Source organism: Chelonia mydas, chromosome 5 (genome assembly GCF_015237465.2).
Source record: "Chelonia mydas isolate rCheMyd1 chromosome 5, rCheMyd1.pri.v2, whole genome shotgun sequence".
In the NCBI taxonomy this organism is placed as follows: Eukaryota; Metazoa; Chordata; order Testudines; family Cheloniidae; genus Chelonia; species Chelonia mydas.
This window is the reverse complement of record NC_051245.2, coordinates 127,992,120-128,010,047: the sequence shown is the minus strand read 5'-3', so window position 1 is coordinate 128,010,047 and position 17,928 is coordinate 127,992,120. Positions and strand designations below refer to the sequence as shown.

The 17,928-nt window shown below is 44.5% G+C and overlaps 1 protein-coding gene across 14 annotated transcripts in view; it reads left to right on the top strand.

Moving 5' to 3' along the window:
• Positions 1-17,724, top strand: part of NRG1 (neuregulin 1) — a 720,225-nt gene extending 702,501 nt beyond the window's left edge. For 11 of the 14 annotated variants that reach the window (XM_043546676.1, XM_043546671.1, XM_037902308.2 and 8 more), the window contains 5 exons: positions 4,574-4,676; positions 8,355-8,481; positions 9,062-9,192; positions 9,975-10,178; positions 16,107-17,724. In XM_043546676.1, the coding sequence (XP_043402611.1) occupies positions 4,574-4,676; positions 8,355-8,481; positions 9,062-9,192; positions 9,975-10,178; positions 16,107-16,758 (1,217 nt within the window). In that variant the 3' untranslated portion in view covers positions 16,759-17,724. The remainder of the gene's footprint in view (positions 1-4,573; positions 4,677-8,354; positions 8,482-9,061; positions 9,193-9,974; positions 10,179-16,106) is intronic. The other 3 variants (XM_043546670.1, XM_043546673.1, XM_043546674.1) reach the window with 2 other exon arrangements.
• The last annotated feature ends 204 nt before the right edge of the window (positions 17,725-17,928 follow it).

The following is a 17,928-nucleotide window of genomic DNA, read 5'->3' as shown; positions in this document are numbered from 1 at the left end:
ACATTGTAGTTATTGTTCTGCAAAATATTATTAAATGAATCTGTAAATGTTACACCGATCAAACTAATGAATATGAAAGGCAGGTCAGTGTCTCACTGTCACTCCGTTCAAGTCAGTGGAGCTACACCAGTTTAAGGATCTGGCCTGTGTTTGGTCAATCTTCACTTGGTTTATTTGACCAAGAAAGATCTCGGTTGTCCCACACCCTCTCTCTGAGTGTGACGCTGAGCACTGGCTTGAATACGCATGGATTGTGGTTCAGAACATTCACAGCTGGTTCATGCAGCCTGTTTTCCCAGCTCTACCTGTGCCATTCTGCAGGCTGGCACTGGGGAAACAGGCTTGTGACCTGACCTTTCCCACCCACCCCCTTAGGTGCAGAGATTACAGTTGTGATGGGCCACCACTAGTGGGTAGGAAGTCTTTGTGACCTGCATTGCTGTGAAGAGCCAGGCGGTGTCTCTCTCTTCCCTTCTGCAGTATTTCATTTCCCAACCATACGGGGCATCGGGAGAGGGCACTGGCCCCATCTGTGCTGCTGCCTGGAAGCACAGCGCACTGGGCTGGACTCCCTCATTGTAGCTGCATGCTGTGGCCAGGGTGGATAGAAGCCAAAAAAGGGGGTGTTAATCCTGGCCCATCAGATCCTCCCAGCTGCAAGCCATGTAGAGTAAGTGCTCCTGGTTCTCCTAGCCCATGCTTCTTGGCAGCAATGGGGTTCATCGGGGCCTGCCAATAAACGTCTGGGTGGGAATCACGGCCAGGCTTAGCCATGTCGGTCTCAGGATAGGAGAGAGACAAGGTAGGGGAGGTAATATCCTGGACCAGCTTCTGTTGGTGAGAGAGACGAGCTACACAGAGCTCTTCCTCAGGCCTGGAAAGGGTACTCAGAGCACCACAGCTAACTACACGATCAAACCGCTCGTTTACCACGAGTAGTTAGCACATATTCGAAGGGGCTATTCCCGGTGAAGTGGCCCAGATCAAAAGGGAAATTAGTTCACTAGGCAAGAACCCTGTCACTAAACTAAAGGAGCAGCTCTGCTGTGAGCACCCCGGCCATCATACCCGCTTCTGCTGCCGTCCTTCAGTCTCCTCCACTTTTAAATTAGGGCCTGGTTCTCACTTACCCTAAGGCCCCTTTACACCACTCGGAATCAGGCTCGTAGAGCTTGTCCTGTAGTACGCATAACACATTGTGCTCCACACCCATGAGGAGGCGGTGGACTGTCGGTGCAAGATTCTCTTCATAAACACACACAAACCACCGTGTCTATTTATATGTCACACTCAACAGACTCCACATGACCACCACGGAACACACCAACGTACCTATAACAAGCCTCAACGTCTCTAACACTGTTAGCAAAGCTATCACAGTGCAGAATGTAGTTTCCATTACCTCAGTGTCTGGTGTAACCTCAGTGACGCCTCTGGAGTTAATAGGATTTACACTGATATAACCGAGAGCAGGACTTTTCCAGAGTTATTTAGAATAAAATATATGCTAACATAACAACATGAAACCAGACTTCCAGTTCAAATCATTTTGAATTTACATGTAATATGTTGTATTTAACACAGTTCTCCTATATGTTGGTTTATTGTGCCCTCAAAATGCACCATTTGCTTGGCTAACCAATAAGTACTTTCACGGAAGCGTCTAACTAGCCTAGGCTAGGAGTTATGCTGTATGAGAAATCCCTTCGGACTCTGCTTAAACCTTTTTTTCAAGCATTTCTTCACTCTGTTTTTTCTAGTATCAAGCATGCTGTGCCAGGCCTGCAGTTGACTCCTCAACTTATAACCTTGTCTTTCCCTGTATTTCACCTTCTGTCTTTTCCTGTCTGTCATGTTTGTTTTGGGCTTTTTTTTCCCCTTTTGACTTCCTGTTCTTGGATTTTGAGTTGTTTAATAAATTTTGCAGCATTCTAGTTTTACCACACTGACTTCTTCTTCCCCTCTGTTAATACTCAGTGCTATTAATTTTGTCTGACGGTGTTCATGATCTCTTTACCGGTGTTTTGATTTACAATGGAGTTGGCTTGCAGGAAGTATTCATTTCATGATAAGGTGCATTGTATCATAGAAACTAAGATACTTTTTTTGGGGGGGGGGAGCGGGGGGAGAAGAGAATCTCCATTGACGCTGAAACTTGTTACCTTAGACAATTAGTTTCTGCAAGAGTGGCAGGCCTTAAAGGACATACAATATCTGAGCAGCTTTTGTGTACTCCCTTGCATAGCCACTGCCATTCTGCAGTGGGCAGTACATACACAGATAGGGTTATGCCTCATCAACCAACCACAACATTTCTTAAATTAATTAACAGGTTCTCAGGAAATTATTATTTATTTGTATTACCGTAGCACCTAGGATTGCTACCTAGATGCCAACTAAATTCTCGAAAGTCCCTTTTCCATTTCTAAATAGTAGCCTAACTGGCTCACCATATGTTATGAGTATGATGTATCTTTATTACCAGGAAGTTCAGTCTCCCAATCAAAACTCCTGAATTGGCCCTTTCGCAACATGAAGAATCAGGACCTTCATGGAGACATGACTGTAAGGCCAATCCCCACATCCAATCTCACTCACCATCCCCTGACGCCTCACTTTCCCCCTTTACTCAGATCATATGACATAGAAATGGAACCAACCAATACCCTTAAGCCACATGGATCTACTGCCAATCACTATAACACTTAGCCTAGAAATAGACACCAACTCACCCATGTTGGTTCCTAAAGCCTTTCTGACAAACCTGACCTTGTTTCCGAGAGCCTCAGTACAATCGGCTAATGTAAAACTATACCAAGCTACCTCTATAGACCACTCACTGTTTCTTCCAAATTTCCACACTGTGTACCAGAGGCAGCCCACAGTATGCCAGAGCATGTTGCTAATCCTTTGCTTTAGCCATGTGATAACCAAAGGATATGCTGGGGGCAGTTCTTCACTGTCTCACATTGCCTGCAGCTCCGTTGACATCGGTGGGTATGCAAGGGACATAAGACAGTGAAGCATTTAGCTCCTGGGTTTAAAGAGACACTAATGGAGACCTGTATTGCCATAAACCTGTATGAAGGGATCAGAGGGCAGGTCAGGGTCAGGTCAACAGTAAGTGTATCTCTGTGCCTAGCAGTGACCTTCCATGCCCCTAGGTTACTCCTGTGTGGTCAGAGGCAGACTGACAGGTCAAGAGCACACCAATTAGAACTGCCCCCTAGGAAACAGGCCAGCAGATTTCAAATCCTGTGCCCATTCCGCCAGGACTCAGTCCCCACCATGGTGGGGAGCTGCATTTCTTTTTGTTTGTAAATCTCTCTTATGGCTGTTTCACCATTGGTGTCAAGATGATGCCCTGCCAGATTTAAGGCCAAGTTCCTACTGGCGTCACATCACTGTTAAGGCTACATTTCTCGATTGCCATGGGGAATTCTGGCTAGTTCATCCAGCAGTGCCAAATTTTTTTTAAAAGCCCAACCATGGTGACCATTTCAGTCCCATAGAGAGGGAAACAGGCCAGATTCGCAATGCCGTGTCTTGAGTCAACCCTCAGTTGGGCTCAGATCTACTCAGTAGGAGTTAGGCACTTAAATGCCTATGAGGATCTGGGTCTACGTGTCTCCAGTTCAAAGTTCGAAGCATAACATTTCCGTACTGCAACATACAATGATGCTTTCGCCAAGTGTGACCGATGACGGAATGTGAAGGCTGAGCCAACCCAAACATCGCTGGTGCTAATGATTTCTTTAGAATGGTGAAATATCTCTGCGAATGAGATCAGTGAAGTAGAACAGGTTTTCTTCAGAGGGCAAGGCTACTCTCTAGCTAGAACCATTCCTTTAATTCAAATCTGGACATGTAAGTAATCATACAGTGTTTCTTTGATACAGTGCATCACTAATAATTGCTCTTGCCATGTTTGGGGGCGAAAGGCTCAATTGCTGAGCGTTATTAGCGACCTCTGACCATTTGTCTCATTTTCATTGGTGATACAATTACAAGCCAACCTCATGTTACGAATGTAAAAAGATACTCTGAAATTTCTCCTGTAAAGACCACTGAGATATAAATTTGATTTTGGGGGGGGTGGGGGTGCTGCAGGAAGGGACGACATTGAATGTTAAAACAAAATAAGAGAAGAAGAAACAAGCTAAATTTGTTTTCTGAGACTGGGAATTAACCTTTATTCCAGCTGTCTTTGCAAGAGCAAAACATCCAAAGCATTTTCAAATCATATTATTACCTTAGTGCATTGTGTTTTTATTTTCAGCAAATGCTGATATTTTGTTAGTTTTAAAAGTCATATTTTGGATATTGTTCTAGTTAACAATATAAGTATCTTTTTTATTTTACTTGTTATGGTTTTTTTGGCACCCACTAGCCGCTGATATTGTGTTAAGAGATTAAGTTCTGATCCTGCAATAGAGTTTTGCCCAAAGTGCGCGGTGATCATGGGTTTGTTTTACTGTGTGGTCCTGTGTGGTGGTATGTAGCATGTCCACTGTCATCTGCTTGAATCGTCAGCCTGCATCTTGTAATCTTCTCTGTTTTTGTCCCTTTCTAGAAGCAGAGGAACTATACCAGAAAAGGGTCTTGACCATAACTGGCATCTGCATTGCCCTCCTTGTAGTTGGCATCATGTGTGTTGTGGCCTACTGCAAAACCAAGTAAACTTTTCTCTTCCTTTTTATCTCTGTGATTATCCCTAAGGGCTTTATACCACAAACCCGCACAGCTGAACATAATGCTAACTGCCCAGGAGTAGTCCCATTGGACAGTTGTGGGGTGATAGTCAGTGCCTGATTGAAACCTGCCATAGGCTTGCATTGTTGATTCACACCATTGCTATGTGATGGCCATGTATGTAAGCATGATGATTTCATCATGCAAAGTCAATGTGTGTTTATCTAAATTCAAATGTAAGTGACAAAATTGGAATCGGTACACTCAGATTAAATACTGGCAGATACAAATCTCACTCAATAGCGGGTGAAAGTATACTAATATCACAATAAAATTAGAAGTACAATTATATATAATTGTATTTCTAATAGCACACCTGGGATGATATCAAAGGGCTTTGCAAACATTAATTTATTAACTAATCCTCCCAATTAGAATGTGATTCAAACTAACTTTACTGATCTGTTCATTCCTTTTTTGTCACATGTTCATAATTCCCATGGGAATCATGATGGGACAACAGAGCCCAGCTTTTTAACACTGTAATGTGGGTTTTAGGGACTAGAAGTAAAAAGATCAGACTAGTTTGTAAGTATCTGAGAACAAGATCAGCGGCTGTAGGAACTTGGAAATCCGAAAGACTAAAGGATTGAATTTGATATATAGACGTGCTGTTAAATTCTGTAATGTCCCTGTAAATTATGGGGCTAATGTAAAAAATTTAGGAGCAAGTCCCAATGAAAGTCAATAGGACTTGTGCTGTCAAATTATTTTGCTGCTTTTATAAAACTCTTCTAATTGTACCTACCAAACACTAAAATAAAGTATTGTACGTCTACCACATTTGCACAAAGCAGATGTTCCATTAGATTTGCTCTTCTAGGATTTGATCCAAACCTCACTGAAACCAATGGACAGTGAGGTTTGGATCAGGCTTCTAACCTACAGCTTTTTAAATATACACATCCTAAAATACCTCTCTAGAGCAGCCTGGAATCCAAACCAGCCCTTGATAATCAGGAGGGGCAGGAGATATCGGGAATTGCTGTCAGCGGCCTGCGAAATATTTTTAAAGCACTTGATGAGTGTGAAAAGGGGACTGATAGGTTAAGCCCTCCAAATGTGGCAGTGGAGTCATGCTAGCATTTGGAGATGCTCAGTGTGCTCCCCCCTCCCACATCCTGTCTTTAGGAAAACCCCACATGGGTTTGAAAAGAATACATAAAAAAAGAAAGATCTAGAAATGCCTGGGCATCTTTGCAAATGACACTGCTGATGGAGTGTGAAGACGACATCTAACAGCGAATCTTTAATTCCAAAGTGTTCTATCTGCACAGCAATTAAATTAATGAAGAGACGTCGCAAAACCACATTAGGTTTCCCATTACTCTTTCCTCTCAGCTTCCTTTTGCAATTTCTTTTTAGTTAATGTCCTTTAAATGCAAGAAGAATGACACATTTGCAAAATGCGCCCAGCTATATTTCTGAAGGTGAAAAGTAGCATAGACTCACAGGGCCATATTCTCACATGGTGCAAATTGGCAGAATTCCATTGACTTTAGTGGAGCTATGCCATTTATACCAGCTAAGAATCTGACCCCTAAATTATGAATCTAAGCCTGTTTAGGACCCGCCTACACACAAATACAGCTGAGTCAGGTGTCCTAGTTACCATACAGCTATCCACTAACACGGTTCCAGGTTCTAGCGTAGATGTGACCTGAATCATGTTCCCTAACTTGCCTAAAGTCGTGTGCATTGGAATTGTGTAGTAATTATATGTCCTGACTCTGCTGTATTTGTAGTGCATCCAGGAAACCTATGCTACATCTTGCCCTCACCAGTGCAGGAGGAGTGGAAATCAGTGGTTTTCAACCTGTGGTCCGCGGACCCCTATGTTTAAGATTTCCAAAGGGGTCTGCACGTCCATTGGAAATTTTTTAGGGGTCCGCAAATGACAAAAAGGTTGAAAACCACTGCACTAAATAATAACAAAAACCAAAATGTGCCTCCAGTAATTCATGCAAAAATATTAAAATGCACAGTGTACAGTAACTCATTCTTTGCATTCAAGCTTCCTTGATCGCAGCATCTTTTAAGAAGCTTCAGCTTCTTATTTTCCTTTTTTGGCAAGCCTGGAATATCCTCTCTTGATTTCTGAAAAGGGTTGAAAATAACATGGTTATATCCTGCAGTATCTTATCCTGCTAAAATATCTACACTTCTGTAGACAGCTTTGGGAACTGTAGGTACTATAGGCAAAACCCTATATACTCTGCAGTAAACTGGATCTAAATTTTACACTCAATTCCCTGGGTTCTGCAGCACTATCATGGAAATTCTGCAGTACCTTCAAACAAATTTGGAGGATATTTATAAATTAAGTATGAAATTGAATAACAGTTGTAATACTGTAGTCCTGATATATTTTATACTGCAGTTTCAGTTTTTGGTGTGCTATAGATTTTGTACTGGCAGCTTGTTATTAGCCCACAGAAGTGTTCATAGACGGTTTAGCAGCTGAGCAGGGGACATCAAGGTTGTGGTCTATGAAGAGGAGTCCGAGGCATTTTGAGATAGTGGCAGAAACACAAAAGTTGGATGTTTTTGTCAAAATAGCAGTGAACCTATTATCAGTGTTGACATCAATGTGACAATCACTAGGTTTCAGAGTTAACGTTCCATTTACATAAATGAGGCAGTTCACACCTCTCAGAGCTGTCAGGGTGTCTACATACTTAGGCCAACCTTACTTCATCAGTTAGCACTTCATTAATATTTTCAAGATTTCCTCTGCAACCATAAAGACTCTAAATATATTTTTACATGAAAGCTTGAATTGTAGAGCACAGTTCTGTGGTAGGGGGGAGAATTCCATGGCAAATTCTGCAGATGCACTGTCCCAGAACACACAGTATGAAACATTGGGCTACCTCCTGTCTTGACTGAGAAAAGTCATCATAGTAACACATTGCTAGCTGCAAGGCTTGCGGAAGAGGTACAGGACTGGAGGGCTCACGATGAACAGCCACTGCAAGATGCATGTTGCTGCTCTTCTGAGCAGGGTGGTATTTGAACAGGATCTGCTGCTGCCAGGGCAAAGCATTAGCTGTTGTTTGTAACATGGGTGCTCCCTGGCTCGGACCCTAGACCCATAGGATGTGTTATAGATGAATTGTTTCCAGCATGTCCATCCAGCCCATGCTATCAAACACATAAGCAGCCTGCATGGTACCATATTGCATTTACATGTACAAGCAAAGGCAGAAGTACATCCACTGTGTTTTGTGGTTTGATTGCACAGTTATGAGGAGTGGCAGCTCAGTACAGTAGAAGGGAACCAAGCTATATATAAGTCAGTGGATTGTAAAATCCAGAATGTCACCTAGTCAATCTGATCTTCAGAAGAGAGCTGCTTCTGAAATGGAGTAAGTTTTGGAAGTGGATCTCCTCCTCTCCCACCTTTCCCTGTCCTTCTGCAACTTCCTTCACTCCCACACACACCTTCCCCAGCTCTGCCAGTGCTTTTCACCCTGGTGTTAGGAATTGCTCGGAGACCCTCAACAATGGGCATGGGCTGACAATAAAGTGCTTCCATCATGCTGGGTGGCACAGCTGCCTCTCTTTCATCTATTAAAACCATTTCCCTCTTTCCCACACAGGAAGCAACGGAAAAAGTTGCATGAGCGTCTTAGGCAGAGCCTTCGCTCTGAGCAGAACAACATGGTGAACATGGCCAATGGGCCCCACCGTCCCAATCCACCGCCCGAAAACGTCCAGCTGGTCAATGTAGGTAGCCGCTGCATTTATCTGAGGGCCTTTCAACTGCTGGCTGCTAAAAATGAATGATCAGGGTTTCCAGGAATGTGGGATTTCTCCACCAAGAAATGATTACACACTTTTTAAGAAATGATTCTAATGTACGGTAAATTCAGAGCATTTTCATGTACAACCATTTCAGAAGAACATTGGATGTCAGTCACTAGATCGCTCTGTGTCGGAGGCTGAGATGTTAGAATACCAGCCTTAGCAGAAGAAACTCAGAGCTCATAGCAACGGTACTGTAAGGAAGTATGTCTTTGGAGAGGTTTCTCTACAAATAATGTACCAAGTGGATATTTAATCTTCCTGGTGTGGACTAGCCTAACTGCCAGTTGGTAGATCGTGATGCTTTTTGTTTTGTAGTCACCAGGTTACGATCAAACCCATTTTCTTGTTCCTCAAGCCACCAAAGGCTGGTGAATGTTGCAGGGGTAATGCTCACCCGGGGCCCAAAATAAATATCTGAAAAAATGTATGTGTGTGTGTGTGCGTGTGCAGATGTGCTGTACGTTCCCCGTGTAAACCTGAGATACGTCTGTTTCTTCAGCAGTATGTATCTAAAAATGTAATATCCAGCGAACACGTCATTGAGAGAGAGACAGAGACGTCATTTTCCACAAGTCACTACACCTCGACAACGCATCACTCCACCACTGTCACCCAGACGCCCAGCCATAGGTACCAGAATGAGAAAACAAACCTCCCTGCCTAAGGGGAAACTGGTGTTGGATGTCAGTTCTGCATAAAAATGCACTGGTCAGGGGGTTTTAATCTAAAGATGTATGAGACTTAACATCCTGCCACCAAAACTAATTATCTTCCTCGGAGTTTACTAAGACTAATGATTGTGTGGGGTTCCATTACTGGTACTGCGAAGTTTAATATACACAAATTGCTGAATCGGGGCGATACTGTGTATTCTTGGAGATACTGTGAGATCACTTAGCTCAGGGCTCTAGCTCAGGGGTTCTCAAACTTCATTGCTACATGACCCCGGAAGGGAAGACCAAAGCCTGAGCCTAACCGAGGCCCTCTGCCCCAGCCCAAGGGGACCTGTATCCTGAGCCCCACCACTCAGCGCTGAAGCCAAAGCCTGAGCTCCACAACGCACAGTCCCCAGCAAGTCTAACACCAGCCCTGGCGACCCCATTAAAACGGGTCCCGCTGGGGTCCCAACCCACAGTTTGAGAAGCTAATGACTGGAAAAGTCTTTTCCCCCCCTAACTTAACCACCCACTGGTATTCACAGAAATAAAACCATCTTGTCATTTGTAGGATGGCAGAATTCACACCAACTAGGGTCTTCGATTGCCATAAACTGGTTTGGAGTTTAACAGGCATATCCCAAGCTGCATGTAGCCCTTGCTTTCCCATTGTTAAACTTCCATTAGCTTGCTTTCTCCTGTTCTGAATTTAAAATAAAAGCTCTTTCTCTCCTCTTTCCCCCTCCCCTCCATCAGTTGGAGTAACGGTCAGACTGAAAGCATTATCTCGGAAAGCCACTCGGTGCTTGTGAGTTCTTCCGTAGAGAACAGCAGGCACACGAGCCCAGCAGGACCCAGAGGACGCCTCAGCGGCATAGGAGGTCCACGAGATTGCAACAGCTTCCTGAGGCATGCAAGAGAGACTCCTGACTCCTACCGAGATTCACCTCACAGCGAAAGGTACTACAAGAAATTAAATTTTGCTTCCTCTAGCTGCCAGGGCAAGATGGGCTTGAAGAGATTCAGAGTGAATCCTCGTGCCTGAGGACCACAAAGAAAATTCCGTTTCTTTAGAAAATGTTCCTCCTTATTCATAAATGTGCCGAGCAGTGCCCCATTAATCTTCCTTCTTCCCTTCCTTCCTCTTCTGGTCCTGGCTCATGGCTCCTGGGCAGTAGTTCGCATACATACAAGACCTAATTGGCCAGAGGTTTTCCCTGCATATGAAGCTAGGAAAAGAGATCAAAGGGGAGACTTTTACTTAGTTCTGTTTCTCGGTTGCTTCCTGCACTCAAGTAAGGCAGCCTATGGAGTTTATGAGAGACAAAAGAGGAAGGTAAAGAGGATTGATTGATTGATCCACTGGGGGAGAGATTTTTCAAAAGCACCTATGTACCTTAGGAGCACAAGCCCCTTTGTCTTTCAGTGGGATTTCTGCTCCTAAACCCCTTAGGTGCTTTGGAACAACCCCCCCCCCCCGGTGTGTGCCGGTGACTACTGGAGTGTCAGTACAGATAGTAGCAGCCTACGTGCACAGGAGAGAGAGAGGCAAAAGGGAAAAATGAAAGAATATTTACAATGCCTGTGAAGCGCTGTCGTTCTCGTCATTATAGGAGCACAGGAGAGCCCCGCTTAGGATCTTTTGTGTGAGGAATTGCACTGTACAGACATGTACAGAGACAGAGTCCCTGCCTCCAGGAGCTTACAATTGGAAAGGACGAGTGGCATATGAAGGACATTAAGTTAGCACCAGCTAGCCCCGTCTGCCCTTTAAGCCCTCATAGGCAGCCCTAACTTAACACTGAGTGTGGTCTATACAGTTCTATGGGTTAGGATATAAGAAAAATTAGAACAAACCGTTGCTAGACCAGCTCTCTGAGTGTTGTGAATTCACAGGGGCGGTTTAACTGCCTGTCTGTGGTAGCATTAATACTGCCAAATAAGCATAATCAAAGAAGTTCTTGAGTTGTGCAGGAGACACTTTCATGAGTCAAAAAGTAGCGTGTGCAAATGACAGCAGAAGCCATACATCCTGCACTGGTTCTTACAGAGAGAGGAGCTGGCTAAGGTAGGGAAGCGTGAATAATGGACATGAGCTCTATGAATGTAGCATGTAGGAAGGCAAAACATAGCTAATGCTGGGTCATTATTAGCTGTCGCATTATTGTGAAAAAACTGCCTGTAATTTTACTCTGGAATTTAGCTTTCAATAAATGCAGGGTCTAGCAACCCCAAAATCAGGGAACCAGCTATGGCCCTGAGCCAGCAGAGCACTTAAGCGCATGCTTAACTTTAATCATGTGAGTAGTCCTGTTAATATTGATGGGCTCACTCGAGCGTAAAATTAAGCATGTTGTGATGGGTTCAACTCACCACTGTGACGCCGCCTGCTGGCCATCCTGGGAATTAGCTCAGGGTTGCCAGTGCGCCATTCTCAGGTGGTGTCTCGCCCATCGTCACTCCTGTCTCTACATCCAGGACCCACATCACTCCCCAGATCACGTCATCCTCTTCTGGACACAGCCCTCCGGCTCTGCCCCACTTGGTTCTTTTCCCCCTTCCAGGGGACCAACAGTTCTTCGACCAACCACTTGCTTCAGTGGCAGTCTGCAGTCCAGGTTCTAGACACTCATCTCAGTGGCAGATTGCAGTCCATGCACTGGCCACTTTGCTCATGGGCCAGTGTGGGAAATAGGGGGAAGCCTGGCCCTGCCCACTGACCCAGGGACCCTATAGCTGGCAGCCACATTCTGCCCCTCCTCCAGCTCTGCCATCTCCTTCCCTGGGCTACTTCCCCATAGCCCTAGCACCTCCTCTGCACTTGTATCAGGGCCCTAGTTTGGCAGCCATCAGCCTAGAGCTTCCTCCTACTCCGCTGACCCTGCCCAGCACTGCTCTGTCCATGGTACTCCAGCCTTCTAAGCAGCCAGTCCTCCTCCCTCAAACTCCAGGGAGTGACTGCCTCTGCTCTGCTCAGCAGCCCCTTCTTATATGGGCCAGCCCGGCCCTCATTGGCTGTTCCAATAAAGCTTCTCCTGATTGGCTGTCTCTACAAGCCTTTTCCTTATTGGCTGCCTCCTGTGCAGCCTCCCCAGGTTGGCTTTAACCCCTTGCATACCAGTGAGGGGCAGCCACCCCATCAAACATGTGCTTAAGTGCTTTACTGGATTAGGGCCTATAGCAGCAAATATTGTATTCTGTACCGTCTACGGGCCATATGGATTGTACTCCCAAGTTCGTGCAGATAAAATATATCATTAGTATAGCATATTTGATCTTCTGGGTGAGAAGAGAGGATGTTGTTTGCACTGCCCTTCTGGAGTGTCTAGGTTACCCTGGGCAGCATTTTGACACATTAGCAAGCTTTTTGGGTATATATCGCTTCATTCTAACGAGGAGAAAGAGGGCACCACATCTCCAAACATTGCATTTCCTGCAAATAACATTCCAGGGGGAAATACAGGGTGCATTTTTACAATAAATCACCAGTCAGCAGTGGCCCAAACTTGTGCCTGATGTGACCATGAACCCTGGGTGTTAAACTAGGCCTCATCTATCTTCAGCCTGCAGGAAATAAATGGCAAATTATTTCCGGGAGATGGGTGGGGGAGAGAGAGAGAGACTCTAAATTAAAGCTGAATTGGAACCATAAAAGAACCGGTTAAAATAAAAATGAAGATTCCCTTCTCCTCTAAGACTTTGCTGCGCAGGGAGTTAATGAGTCAAGAATATATTCCTTCCACGCTCTGATCTCTAAGGTAAACCTGAGTCACATCTTAATTTTACTTTAAAAGCTAAATGAAGGTTGAGGACCAGCTCCTCAGCTAATGCACGTTGGCCTGGCTCCATTGAAGTCCATGGAGCGACACCAGTTTACACCTGCTGGGCACCCACCTAGTATTCAGTGGAACTTATTTGCTGCATCTCACACCAGAGAAGCTTGTAGAAACCATCTCTGTGGCTGACCTAAGACCTGGTCTACACACTGTGATACAGCAGGGCCAGAGAGCAGCAGGAGTGGTCGATGGGAGGTATATAAACCCTAGGCTGATCAAGGCCTTATTCCCTGTGGACTACAGAAAGGTTACTACAGGGTAATTGGAGCACCTGGAGCCAATTAAGGCCCCACCCAATACCTAATAAAAAACCCTGCTTCAGTCAGACAGAGAGAAGGAAGAAGAGCTGACTAGAGTTTGGAGGAGTATTGCTGTTAGCCAGAGGACCAGGGGAAGGGAAACCCTGCCCAAGCAGAGCAGAGGGACTCCCCTGGCACAGAGGACTGAGGGAAACCCTACCCAAGGGGAGAGAGGGAAAGCAGCCCACAAAGCTGAAAGGGCGTGGGTCCCTTCCCCGCTCCCCTCTCTCTCCCACCGAGGCACTAGCGGAGCCCACAACACCCAAGAATAGGGGCAAGGGGCGGCGCCCTGACCCACCACACCAAGAAAAAGTGCGGGACCCATCACGATAGCACTGGCCATTTTCCACAACTCAAAGTGATTTGTGTTGATTTCGTTAAACCACTGCATCTCTGTGTGTGGATCCTCTTATATAAGTTTAAACCTGGATTCTATCCATTTAGTTTATGTTGGTAAATTTACAGGCACACGCTAAACTGATACACCCAGTTTTAAACCAGTATAAGTGTCATGGGAACATATAACATAGGGCTGGAAAGGACCTCCTGGGTCATCTAGACCAGTCCCCTCCTGTGACAGGAAACTCCACCATATAATCCCATTCACAAACATATCACACGCCATCCAGGTGTATCTCTATCCGTGCGTCAATACACAACGTTGGACCAGTTTAACTAAACCAAAGGAAGTGAAACTTCCTGTCAGCAGCACTTGTTGGGTGGAAGGTTCTATCCCTTCAGCACCAGTTATAGAAAGATTTGAATAGAACAGAGAGCTCCTGAATATAAGGAAAAAGAGGGAATGATTTAATTCTGTTATTCGACACACTCACCTATTCGTTCCTCTCTGGTTTCACGGTGGCCAACTTGATTCATTGCCACAAACGGTTACAGCTGTCGTTTTTTCCCTAGAAACAAAGGGCAGATGTAAATCAGCAGAGCACCACTGAAATCCATGGAACTATACCCGTTTACTACAGCTGAGAGTCTAACCCAATTTCCCCTCCTTCCAATTAACCTGCTGTGTTTAATCAAGGGGAATATGCAGAACTGAGTCATGCTTTGGATGACAGTTTTGGATTTAGACTGATTTTGACAATTTCAGACTCAGATAACTATTCACCAATAAAAATAAAATGCACTTATCAGCAGTAGGCCTGTGACTTGTAAAGACGAGTGTATGTCTTAAATTTGGATACAACTGAAATTCAAGCTGGTGAAGTTCAGGGAAAGGAAAAACAGGCAAAACCAAACAAGGTTAAATGTCATGCTGGGCACTGTGCCTTTGATCAGACATTTTGAGCCAGATCCTCAGCTGGGGTGAATTAGCCTGGCTTCCCTGAGTGCAGGGGAACGACACTGATTTACACCAACAGAGGATCTGGCCCTTTGTCTTTCTTGTTTGAACGTTAGTAGGACTTTTGTTTTAAGGGACAGCTGCCTACCTGGCAGCTTAGCTCCATTTATAAAAATCACCTTCAACTGCTAACCTTCCCCAGAAGGATACCAAGGGACACTGAGTACATTCTCTAGAGGGGCCATTAACACTGAGCCAAACCGTCCTTTGTGTCGGCTCTTGTTTCCACACAGGGGACAGGAAATGCTATGTGTTTTGATTTCTGAAGCTGTTGCCGGGTCATTCTGTCAAGGGGCTGGCTCCTCATGCCCCCACAGAACTGGCAAGGAGATTGTGTGCAGCGGGGGGAAGGTGTGTCCTGAAAAAGACCTTAAACGGATCATATTCCACGTAAGGAACAGCTGCCATTTTAAAACGCTATTTTACGCATTTAAAAGCCAGCTCAGTGCTCTAAGACAGGATGGTTTCTCCAGGCGTCAGCACCCAGATGCTTCCACTGAACAAGGTGGAGATTCCAGTTCATTTTGGAAACTCAGGCCCGATATGTTCTAACATTAGGGGTCCACCTAAGTACTCTGGTTCCAATTCTGATGGAACTACTGTCACAGTAAAGAACTACTTAATCAACATGAGTAAAGGTGGCAAAATCTGCCCCTCTGTTTTTACCAGAGGTATGCAGGCTCAAGCTTCAGATAGCCTCAGCTCTGCTCATTTTAGTTCTTTTTCCCTGCTCATTCCCTCAAGTCCCAGACATGGGGCAAATGTTTCCTGGAACAACAAACACTATAGTTTTTATAAACTACTTGCAACTGCATTGTGTTTCTTTCATCTCCTGCTCCCTCACTCCTGTCGCTGGACTCGCCAAAGAACTGAAAATACTTCCCCTGCTCTTCCAATAACCTTGCACCTCTGGTTTCATCAAATTCATCTCCTCTCTCACTTTTCCCCATAAGTACAAAAGCATTCTAAGCTAACACACCATGTGGCTAATAACACTGGGAATGTCTGTCTGTCAGGTGCATTGATTATGGGAGCACTGACAGAGGCTGCTGCATTTTTCAGTGATGGCCTAAATGAAGAGCAGTATGCATGCCCTACGGCCGGGATTATCCCTGCACGCAGCTATGTGCACATGTCAGATCCACCGCTCGCATGCATGCATGCAACATCCAGTGGGCAGGTGCAAGACAAGAGCATGCAAAAATACATCTTGACAATTGCATGCATTAGAAAATGAATTCCTTTATTCCCAAGGGTATCTCACGTGACATCACAAACGTGGGACATGGATAATATGGCAATGATTTGTTCCTCAAAGGTGGCCTTTCTTATGTTTTCTCTTATGTTTATTCCTTCTCCACCTTTATGGGGCCTTTTTGTATGTGTTCTTATTCAGGTATGTATCAGCTATGACCACACCGGCTCGCATGTCACCTGTTGATTTCCACACTCCAAGTTCTCCAAAGTCCCCCCTTTCAGAAATGTCTCCACCAGTGTCCAGCTTAACTGTATCTGTCCCTTCTGTGGCGGTCAGTCCCTTTATGGAAGAGGAGAGGCCTCTGCTCCTGGTGACACCACCTCGGTTACGGGAGAAGTATGACCATCACATTCAGCAGTTCAACTCCTTCCACCACAATCCCGCCCATGAGAGCAACAGTCCGCCACCTAGTCCTCTGAGGATAGTAGAGGACGAGGAATATGAAACCACACAGGAGTATGAGCCAGCACAGGAGCCCCCAAAGAAACTAGTCAACAGCCGGAGGGCAAAAAGAACAAAGCCCAACGGCCACATTTCCAACAGATTAGAAGTGGACACCGACACAAGCTCTGAGAGCAGTAGCTCTGAGAGTGAAACAGAAGATGAAAGAATAGGTGAGGATACACCTTTCCTGAGCATACAGAACCCCATGGCAACCAGCCTAGAGCCAGCCACTGCATACCGACTGGCTGACAGCAGGACTAACCCAACTAGCCGGTTCTCCACACAGGAAGAATTACAAGCAAGGTTGTCCAGTGTAATAGCTAATCAAGACCCTATTGCTGTATAAAACATAAACAAAATGCATAGATTCACATGTAAAACTTTATTTTATATAATGAAGTATTCCACCTTTAAATTAAACAATTTATTTTATTTTAGCAAATTCCACTAATAGAAAACAGGAGGGGGAAAAAAACTTTTATAAATTAAATATATGTATGTACAAAGGTGTTATGTGCCATATGTAGCAATTTTTTACAGTATTTCAAAAATGAGAAAGATATCAATGGTGCCTTTATGTTATGTTATGTTGAGAGCAAGTTTTGTACTGTTACAGTAATTGCTGTTCCACGGTATTTTGCAGAACCTTCCGACCTTCAATTCTCCTGGCTTTTTTGTGCATTGCATTATGGTAACTGGATGTATGATTGGCAAGAATTGCAAAAGTCCCTATGTTTGCTTGTAGTAGAGCCCCGCCCCCAATCACAATACCCTATAATGGCATACCCACCAACAAAACAATACTGTTTTCTTCTATAAGAGGTTTTATTTGCTTTCCGTATCTGAAAGGAGTTGTGTCTGCTCTCTTCCAGCAAACAGGTTTGCTTCATTGGGCACTGGAATAATAGTACATCAAACAGCGTGCTACTGTTAATGACAGCAGGATAACAAAAATTGCATTAAATAATGTTACATATTGGAAAGAGAGTAATGCTGTGATTTTAAACTGAGTATATTATTAATCGGAAATCAGCTTGTACTCACTAGGAACTGTCATTACATTTTTTTCCAGATATTAATTGTCCTAGTTATCCCTTAGAAAATGGGCTCAGAGTAGCAAAGGCTGTGAACCCAGGACTTGACAAAAGAACAAGATTTCTATTCGCTTAAGTTACTGGGAAAAATACACCCAGTGTCTGTAACCAGACAAGGAAAAGAACTAGCTGGGGAAAAAAGCCACTAATAAAGTGCAGCCATTTTTACCTGTATTTTTAATGTTGATTTTTAATAGACAAGTGAGTCTTTGTTTCCAAGGGGACACGGTGAGCAAAAAACAACAGCAAACCTGTAACAGTGTCTACTCTGTGACTCGTTGGAGCTGCTATTAGAGTGAGAGTCATCCTTGCGCATAGAAAGGACGTGCAGCCAAATCAATTTGCTGAATAGCTAAACGGAGCCCTGGTGGGAAAGGCACAGCGGAAGAATCACTGAGTTCATATCTGGTGACCTGATTTTT